Source organism: Nicotiana tabacum, chromosome 18 (assembly GCF_000715075.1).
Source record: "Nicotiana tabacum cultivar K326 chromosome 18, ASM71507v2, whole genome shotgun sequence".
NCBI lineage: Eukaryota > Viridiplantae > Streptophyta > Magnoliopsida > Solanales > Solanaceae > Nicotiana > Nicotiana tabacum.
This window is the reverse complement of record NC_134097.1, coordinates 2,091,572-2,102,389: the sequence shown is the minus strand read 5'-3', so window position 1 is coordinate 2,102,389 and position 10,818 is coordinate 2,091,572. Positions and strand designations below refer to the sequence as shown.

Genomic DNA, 10,818 nt, shown 5'->3' with positions numbered 1-10,818 from the left:
CAAAACTAAATGGCATTGATTCAAAGTTGAGTCTATTGCCAATAGTTGAATCTTTAGACTTTACAAATTACAATAGTTGAATCATTAGTAATCAAAGGCTAATAATGCAACAAGTGTATAGACTGTAGATGCGATTGCTCGAATCCATGACCAAACAGGACACCCTGAAATACAGTTGAATTGATGTCTAGAATGCAATTTGCTGATAAACCATAGCCTTAATCACTTAGCATATAAAACCACCTCCAAGTTTGTCAGTGTCTGCTATTTTTGCAAAAGAAATCAAGTACTAGAATATATCAACTATGCTGCTTAAGTTAAGACCGGTATTGAATACTACTACTATTATTACAAATGCTCGAGTGATGGAAAGAAACAGAAAGAAAGAAGACATACTAGCTGTAGTCATAGTGAATTTTTATTCCCCTTTAGATTTAAGACCCAGAAATTTTATATGTATCTCAATCGCATGCATCTACGTCAAAGGACAAAGTGTTTGCTGAAGTATCAAAAGTTAATGCTACACCTTGGAGTTGATTACTTCCTAATATTGAGTAGTCATTATTCCATCCCTTAAAAGCCAAGCAGTAGAGTCCCCAATAGTTCACAACGACTTGTTCTTGTGCCAGAAACAACATGCATGGTACTCGGGTTTACGCTACCAAAGTACAACTTCACAACAGGAAAGTATAAGTCACGACCATTTGGATTTTCCTTATAGCAAGTGTCAAAAGCTCCGATTGGATTTTCAACCATAGTAATATCTCGTACTTCATTTCTAAATATGTAGCGAAATACTATATAAAATCATGAGGAAAACGTGTAAATCTTGTTCCTGTATCCACGAAGATTCCGTCGTTCAACATATCTTGTGTAAAATTCCACCACGATGCATATGGTTTCGCTGGAATTTCCCGATCATTAACAAAAACTTTATAAAGGATTTCTTGCTATAAATAGTATAGTTTCTCCTCGTTTGAAAATACACCAAAACAAAGAGAAGCAATATAAGTTAGAGAGAGTAATTCACAGATTGTAGTCTGTAAGATAAATAGTGAGTGACAGTAATATTGTAGTGAGGTATTTTAAACAAAGGGTATTATTTCTTTCAAAATTGTAATAGTCTCTTGACAGTACTAAGTTGTAATATTATAGTGGTAATATTGCTCCGCTCGGGCATTGTATTTACCTAGTTAAAAGAGTTGATGTAGTTATTACTCTCTTGTGTTATTATTATTTTTCATGAATATTATTTCTATGCAGAATTATTATTTTTCCCAACAGTAGAATCATATATAGAGGTTGATTTTGGGACCAGTTCCCGTTTTTTCCCAGTGAATCTGCATTTGCGCCATTTTGGTTATCAAGAATTGAGGCTAAATAACTTGCTCTAGCATCACATCGAGCAATTCTACTTTCAACCAACGAGTCGTAATCCTTCAAGTTTGATTTTTCAAATACATCGCGATGGTAAATAGTAAAAGTATAAGACGACATTAGAGTATCTGGAAGCTTAACACTACTAAAAAATGACTAAATTCCGATGGTCAAAACGGTGGAAAATCCGTCGAAAATCGAGTTTTTCCGACGGATTTCTGACTGAAATCGAACGGTCGGAAAACACATGGTCGCAAACAATTTGCGACCGAAACAGTCAAAACTTTCCGACCGAATTGGTCGCAAAATGGATAATCTGGGACGCATTGAATTTTTAGGGATTTGCGACTGATTTGGTCGGTAATTTTCCGACCGAATCGGTCGCAAACTGGGTCAAACTAATCATACCTCGTAAATGACACATTTTGCGACTGAATCGGTAGCAAAAAAAAAATTAATTATTTTTTTATTTTGCGACTGAAACAGTAGGAACTTTATTTCAAAATTTTAAAATTTTGAAAGTGCGAGCAATTCGGTCACAAACTGGGTTAAACTAGTCAGATCTCGTAAATGAACTATTTTGCGACCGATTCAGTCACAAAAAATATTAATTTTTATTTTATTTTGTGACCGAAACGGTCAAAAATTGCGAAAATATATTTTGTGGTATTTTGCGCCAATGTTTTCGATAAATACGATCGGAGTATCTGCTATAAAATTGTTTGAAAAATAAATAGAATTTTTTTTCACAAGTTGCGACCGAATCAGTCTGAATTTCCGACCGACATTTTGCGGTCGAAAAATTTTCGTCGGAAAATAGACGTTTTTAAGTAGTGTTAGATGGATTAAGAGACATAAATCTTTTTCTAGCTTGCATAATATAAGTGGAGTTAAGGGGTGATAGAGATCTTGCATTGCCCAAAAGGCCAAAACTACGAATAGAATAGAGAAATTAATTGATATCAAAATATGGAGGAAGTTTTCCATTGGTATAGCACTTTAGCACATCGAAGTATTTTGCTAATTGCTTCAATTGGTTATGTATATGTCCACCACTTCATACAATCATCTATGTACTAGTTTAAATTTCTTGTAACCTATTCAAATTTTATGCCAAAATAGGAAGAAACGCCAGAGCTAATTATAAAAGATCTGATTCTCTTTGAGAAGCCACAGTAGCAATGAAATAATTAAGTTCTCAATAAAGCCAATAATAAATCTTTTGCGTTTTTTTTCTTTTCTCTATATAATATAATTACTAAGAGAACAAAATTTGACACCTCTTGATTTTTTGTCAAATAAAAGTAAATATATAATTTTGCAAGAAAACAATTCCTAAATAGGGCATTAAAAAATCTCATGTAATCTATGCTATTTAGGAACTTTATTTATGTAGTTTCGCTATTCACATTTGTATTAATTAAGCATATCCATGGACTAGGAAACAATTGCAAAAATTACACTAGCGCCCTATTTGGTCGCACTCATTTAATCTGTACCCACTTTTTAATTTTTTTAACTTGTACTCACTTTTTAAACAATTGTATGCCTTTTTTCTTGGGGGATTTGCAGTCGTACCCTATATTTGTGTCACATTTTAACTTATACCCTATTTTTAAAAATTATTGATTTGGTAGCCAGCTGACAAAAAAATCCATAATAATATGAAAATTACACCCCTCACAAAAGATATAAAACCTGCATCACACATTAATCGCGTGATTTGCAACCTCATTCGTGGAAAAAGATCTCCTCCTCTCCTCTCAGCAACTTTATCAAAAAATCATAAACTTGTCCAGATTCATCTTCAGAATCACACTTGCATGAAGTTGTTTCACCTTGAAGCTAGAACTCCATGCTAATGTAGCATGAAGTTGTTTCATGTTGAAGCTAAAACTCCATACTAATATAGCATGAAGTTGTTTCACATTGAAGCTAAAACTTCATGCTAATGCATGCTGAAGTTATTTATCCTACAGTCTACAGTTTTGTCATGAGTTTTATCTGAAACTTCAATCTAAACATGCTGAAGTTATTTAGTTCATTTGCAAAAATTTCGCACTAAACATGCTTCAGTTATTTATTTCATTTTCTAAAACTTTAGACTAAACATGCTTAAGTTTTTTAGTTCATTTGCTAAAACTTCAGACTAAACATGCTTAAGTTTATTAGTTCATTTGCTAAAATTTCAGACTAAATATGCTTAAGTTATTTAGTTCATTTGTTAAAACTTCAGACTAAACATGCTTAAGTTATTTAGTTCATTTGCTAAAACTTCAGACTAAACATGCTTAAGTTTTTTAGTTCATTTGCTAAAACTTCAGACTAAACATACTTAAGTTTTTTAGTTCATTTGCTAAAACTTCAAACTAAATATGCTTAAGTTTTTGTCTTGCAGTATTTAATTTTCTAATGAGTTTCTGCTAATACATGTTGAAGTTATTTAGTTCATTTGCCAAAACTTCTTACCAAAACATGTTGAAGTTTTATTATACAGTCTACAGTTTTGTCATGAGTTTTATTCGAAACTTCAGTCTAAACAAGATGAAGTTTTTTAGTTCACTTGCTAAAATTTCAGACTAAACATGCTTAAGTTTTTATCTTGCAGTATGTAATTTTCTAGTTAGTTTTTTCTAATGCATGCTGAAATTATTTAGTTCATTTGCTAAAACTTCATATCAAAACATGCTGAAATTTTGCCCTGTAGTCTACAGTTTTGTCAATAGTCTTTTATTAAAGAAGGACAAAATCGTCTTTTTAAAACGCTTTTAAAAAATATGGGTACGGATGCAAACGAAAAAATAAAATATGTATAAGTTAAAAAGGGGCGACCAAATGGGGCGCCCCATGCAATTTTTACTTTTTTCTCCCTTTTCTTCTTCTTATTCTTCTTCGGGTGACAATGATTTTATATGGTATTTGTAAACATATTTTAAGGTAGTTTATGATATTTTACAGTGGTGAGCTGTTGTGGCGCTTTAGTTTTTACAATTGCTTAGGGTTTTTCCTACTTCTTTTTCTTAATTGGAAAATGGGCGTTAGATTTATTGTTGTTTTGACAAAATTGATGATTGAGATTTGTTCTTGATGATATTTGGAGGTGATGTTTCAAATTAGAGCTCATTTTGAGTAGATTTACGTATTAAATCGTATATTGCATTGTTAAAATTTGAAGAATAAATTTTTATTTCCGGGCAATTTGTACTTCAGGCCTATTTGGCCTTAAGTGCATGAAAACGTTGGTTGTAGTTCAGATCTTTTGGCCTTAAGTGCATCTGAAGTGCAAATTCACTTCAAACTTATTGGCGACCTTTTGGCCTTAAGTGCATGAAAATGTTGGTTGCACTTTAGACCTTTTGGCCTTAAGTGCAGTTGGAGTGCAATTTTTCACTTCAGACTTATTGGCCTTAAGTGCATGAAACTATTGGTTGCACTTCAGACCTATTTGGCTTTAAGTGCATCTGAAGTGCAAATTTTTCACTTTAGACTAATTTTTTTAACTTCAGACCTGAAGTTGATCGTAAAGTGGGTAGGCTTGCAATTATTTTTTGCAAAGTGGGTATAGGTTCAATTGTGACCCCAAAATCGGATATAGATGCAAAAGCCCCGACACAATTGCTTATTAATACATAAAAATGACATCAGATAGCCACTTTAAAGGGCTGCTATTTAAGAATTAGTCAGTGCGTCCTGAATTTTAGTTTTTCAATTCAATTTTTCGGGACAAAAATGTCCTGAATTATTCTTAAGTTAAGATATTTAGTTTAAAATTTCTAGGAGCCTATTGTAATAACTATGACCTTTAGGATCCAGTTTTAATAACTAGGATCTTTAGGGATTCAAGTGAAATTATCCATCAAATTTTGTAGAAGATGATGCTACTCAAATGCTGACCAAATACCAATAAGGAAAAAAGAAAAAAAAATATTATACTATAGTTGGCTTTTAACTCGCCACATAGAACTTCTTTCTCCTACTTCACCCATTAAAACAAGAGAGAGAGAGAGAGAGAGAGAGAGAGAGAGAGGAGAGAGAGAGAGAGATGATGCTTCAAGCTAAGATACCCATTATCAATGGAGGGCTGAAGTTTAAGGAAAAGACTTTAACTTTCTCAGAATTTCATAATTCAGCTGTGAAAAAGTAAGTTTTTTTAAAAGCTATTATTCAAGAATCAAGCTTTTTATGTTTATATTTATGTTTGACAAGTAATATTGGTCTGAATTTTTGTGGGTCGTTTGCTTACTATTTATCTAACTACATGTTTTCAGTGTTATCTTTTTGTTCATTAGAGCAATTTCAGTCTTTAAATTGTTCATAAAAAGTGTTTATTTGCTTAATTTTTCATTTTTACAAATTGTCTTTGTATGTACAAATTTGAATTTGAGATGTTCTGATGTGATAAGCTTGCTGAAGATTTCTATATTGGAATAATTAATAATCAGGAAATTGAAAATTGCAGAATTGAAGTTCTGAAATTTATATAAAGGGAAACATGGAGTCTGTATTCTGATAAAGTATTCAACATTCACCTCTTCGGAATATCCTTAGAAATTTATCGCGGGACGATAAACTTTATTTCTGCTATAGTAATTTTCCCTAAAAATGAAAGCTTTCTGTATATAATAGTAATATGCATTCACTAACTTTATTAGAAAATATGGTGGGTTATAATGACAACAATAACAACAAAAAACTTAGTATAATCCCACAAGTGGGGTCATAGTGTGTACACGGACCTTAACCCTACCTTGAGGGTAGAGAGTTTGTTTCCGATAGAACCCGGCTCTAGGAAAAAAGAAAAGAAAGCAGTAGCCACAAGCAGTAACAACAACAAGATAATTAGAAAACAAGCTGAATGATCAACATGTGGTAATAGAGATTTACCAATAATAGAATACAAGGCTAACTACTAATACTACTGATATGGGGAAGACACACACTCGACTACCTACTAACCTTCTACCCTAATTCTCGACCTCGACACTTTTGTATAATGGAAAACAAGAAAGTAGTTCAATGCATTATCTCTGGTGTTTCATTTTCTTTCTGGCGAAAAGTGTAGTATTTCGTTATGAAAAATTGGCAGAACTCTTTCTGCGGTAGTATCGCCTTTCTGTTATTCAGTATTCCACTCAATATTCTACTGATAGAATGGTGAACGTTAAAATCACATGACTATTCAGTTTTTCTCCTTTTAAATGTGAAAGGCTCATTTAAGGCGCGCTTAAGCCCTGAAGGTCAGAAAAGCTCAGGGAGGGCGCTTCGCGTCGCTTAAGCTGTGCTTCAGGCTACGCAAGGCACTAAAGCTGCCCCTCATTGCCCATAACTTCTATCACGTGACTATTCCGTTTTTCTCCTTTTAAAGAAGCTTTTCTGTGCCAGGTTTGAATATGGGAGCATGCACAACACTGGCTTGGTTTCATCGAGAACCAGGAGTCAAGCAATTCGCGTCCTGGCTAATCCTAATGTATGCATTATGAAGGCTCTTCCACGTATGTAATACTAGTACTAGTATGATGGGTTTGAATTGCTCAAATATTTTTAACTAATGAAAAAAGATAATGTTTTTATGTCTGTGACATGTGGTAAAATTATGTGAACGACAATTTATTAAGACTTGCTTCTACTTTCTTGTTAAATGAGCTATTATATCTTCGTCTTCGAAAGGTTAGCCATTAATCATGCTTTATCAGTCCTATTCTAAATTAGGAGAAATTTTTGGATTAGTTAATTGAGGTTTGTATTGGAATGATATGGACTTGAATAGAGTGAAATAGATAGAGGATTCGATAGCTAACTATCAACAACATGGTATCAGAGAAGAGGAGTTCGACATTTGACGTTTCAACAGTTTCATTGACTGTTATCTTCGGTAGTTAGTTAACATGCCAAGTTGGTGTACAATTTCAAGTCTACTTAGGTTTTAGAAATAAGAAAATTTACATTTTGTATACTATGGCGCACGGGAAATCTCAAACCTAGTACTACTCTTATGTTGTTTATCCAAATTTCCTTGAAGTTCTCGATCTCATGCTTTATTATATGCTATAACATGGAAATATCTTCATAGTGACTCGAGGTCGTTATTTATAAAGAGCTTCGAAATGAAAACTTCTTTGTCTACAGGTATCTCCAGGAAAAGAGAGAGTAAGGAAGGAAGTGATAATGGTGGATCCTTCAGAAGCCAAGCGGTTAGCTGCAAAGCAAATGGACGAAATTAAAGCTAAAGAGAGATTTCAAGTGAGTGAACCTCCATTTTCTTGCAACATGTAATTACTATTTTGTTAGCCAAATCTTACTGCCATTAAATGGGCAAAGATATGAAATGTACTGAATCTCTGTCACTTGGCATTATCGACTCCTAGCTGCTTCTAAGCAGATTTGAGTATAGGCTGTTGAGTTTATATTATTAGCTCAAGGTGATTAGTGTTCCTGTTCTCATCTCTGGAATGGTAGTAAAATCTGCATTGAATGTGATGTAATTAGTTTACATCCACTTCATCTGAGATGAATGTTTCCCGTGGCATCTAACATTCAAATCGGTCATTCCCTACAAATGCTTACTCTACCAAGTTAAAGTTTGGAAAGTTTGTAAGACGGGAAAAGTAGAATACTTCGAGGGATTAATCACTCGACATAGTAATAGACCTATTGCTTTATGCATGTTACAGTTGATGCAAGAATGTCAAATTAAGTTTCTATCATAATCTGTTTTGATCTTTATAACAAAAACAAAGTAGAAAAACACAGAGATGATTCTTGTTACCATGTTTTTTAAAACCTATTGCTCTTACATCAATTCTACATTCTCAGCTCTGAATATTTTACAGAGACGGCGACAAATAGAAGCAATTAATGGTGCATGGGCTATGATTGGTCTTACGGCAGGATTAGTCATTGAAGGTCACACCGGACTCAGCATTCCGTCTCAGGTATGAATACCACAGCGCATCGAAGCTCAATGGCAGTTACATATGAATGAAACTTTAACTTACAACCCCCCCGAATTATTATTTTTTTAACAGTTGGCGAGCTACTTAGCTGCAGTCGTGGGGATATTTATGAGATAGATAACAAGCCGAGATGAGGAAGCAAAGAAACTATGATCAAATCGTTCTTTAACTCATAAGATGTGAGATTGTGGAAACTGCTAATTCTTGTGCAGTATTTTGGTTTTCAATTCTCTGCATTCTTGATTTGTTATGGCTACAATTTTGTATATCTTCCCTTTCTTGGCAAATGTCAATAAAATGCATAAATCATTACTGTTGTCTATTACTTTTGGAGTTATGTTTATTTAGTAAGATGCATGTCTGTCACAATTATCAGAAGCTAGTATAACCACATATGCGAAAGAGAGCCTTGGCGTAACTGGTAAAATTGATGTCATGTGACCAGGAGGTCACGGATTCGAGCCGTAGAAACAGCATCTTGCAGAAATGCAGGGTAAGACTGCGTACTATAGACCCTTGTGGTCCGGCCCTTCTTCGGACCCCGCGCGCGCATATCGGGAACTTAGTGCACTGGCTGCCGTTCAGTATGAACTTAGTGCACTGGCTGCCGTTCAGTATATCCACATATGCCATGCAAATCTTGCTGCAGTTTTCTTTTCTGCCAAGAAGCATTATATAGCTTTTTATCTTAATTATATTTATGATACTCACGGCAAACGTTAGTTACTCCCTCCTGTCCATTTTAATTGATTTTTTGATTTTTTTCACAGAATTTAATTTTTAGCATTAATTAATAATAAAATTATCCATAGTACCTTAATTTGTTCATTGAAAATATAACAAATACTTATGGGCTCATTACTTCAAGGGCAATTTTGAAAACAATAAGTTAATTCCTTTTTGATATCTGAATAAATCAAATATTATGGACCGTAAAAAAAAAGCCAAAAAATCAACTAAAGTGGACTACAGGGGTATGTTTTAAACATCATCCTTCAAAGTGACTACTGGTGCACTTAGCAAGAGCATTCTCTCTCATTATGGGTTTATATCAAGCTGTAAGACCCAACAACTTTTTATTAATGTACTCTCATTTATGTATATTTTCTTCCAAAAAGAAGTAAAACTATCGTATAATTGAGTTTAATCCATGTCGAGTTACCACTGAAGAGTGTGATAAGATGAATGAAATATTTTCAACTTTAACTAGAGGTCTCGGATTTAAATCTTGGAGCAGAGAAACCCCTTTTCTCCCTAGTTGGAGTGTTTCTCCCTTCAATGAGCCCCACACTGCCCAACTCAATTAGTCATGTCGGTGAGTTCTTGATACCGAAAAGTTAAACCAAAAATAAAGTATTTATTTCGAGTTTAATTTCTTGTGTTTATCCTAATACTTTCGAGGAAAACCCCGTTGGACTTATTCCTTGAAGCCACTAATATATTTACAAATACTATATATTTTCACTTTCTTTATATCTTGTCAAATTCTTTTTGTTTTATACAATACAAAAGACAAAGAAAAAGTCAGAAATTGTTATAAAATCTTTAATTATGGTGGATGTCCATAACCATCAAAGTGATTAATGACATATTTATGTAGTGACCATTCCACTCAATAGTGATCATTTCTCTCAATAGTGGTCATTCCACTAAATAGTGGCCATTTCACTCACTATTTTACAATAGTGATGCTTCACTTTTCATGTCTATATAAAAGTCTTGTAATAGATCGGAAAGAATACACAATTTGAAAAAGAAATGAAATCTCTTTCTTCTCTCTATCTCCATTTCTTGTTTATGTTTTACTAAATTGCTTTTATTTCATAACATGTTATCAGCACGAGACTCTACCATCTCAAGAAGCTCTTTGAGAAGACTAAAGTATAATTTTTTTTCTCTTTTAATTATGATTGATATTATGAAAAGAAAGTTCGTTGCCCTTGAAATTTCGGGCAAGAACTGTATGACATGGGTGTTGGATGCTGAAATTCATTTAGATGCAATGGGTCTTAGAGATGCCATTAAAGATAGAATTAAAGCATCTACCCAAGACTGTGTTAAGGCCTTGATTTTCTTGCGCCATCACCTTGATGAAGGGTTGAAAATAGAATATCTCACAGTCAAAGATCCACTTATTTTGTGGAATGGCTTAAAGGAAAGATATGACAACTTAAAGTTGGTCACTCTTCCACAAACATGATATGATTGGGCTCATCTGAGGCTCCAAGACTTTAAGTCTGTTTCTGAATATAATTCTGCGATCTTCAGAATTACTTCTAAATTGAAACTCTGTGGAGATAGTATCAGTGACTATGATATGTTTGAAAAAACGTTCACAACGTTTCATGCCTCCAATATGGTCTTGCAACAGCAGTACCGATAGAAAGGTTTCAAGAAGTACTCTGAGTTGATTTCTCTTCTCCTTGTGGCTGAACGAAACAATGATTTGCTCATAAAAATTACGATAATCGACCCATTGGATCTACAC

At 33.7% G+C, this 10,818-nt stretch overlaps 1 protein-coding gene across 1 annotated transcript; it reads left to right on the top strand.

The window, feature by feature from the left end:
* The first annotated feature begins 5,335 nt into the window (after nucleotides 1–5,335).
* On the top strand, nucleotides 5,336–8,655 carry LOC107820881 (uncharacterized). The gene is made up of 5 exons (XM_016647234.2): nucleotides 5,336–5,517; nucleotides 6,760–6,844; nucleotides 7,504–7,617; nucleotides 8,208–8,309; nucleotides 8,403–8,655. Exons 1-5 carry the CDS (start codon nucleotides 5,420–5,422, stop codon nucleotides 8,445–8,447), a joined length of 444 nt encoding a protein of 147 aa, XP_016502720.1. The 5' UTR covers nucleotides 5,336–5,419; the 3' UTR covers nucleotides 8,448–8,655.
* Nucleotides 8,656–10,818: the final 2,163 nt, after the last annotated feature.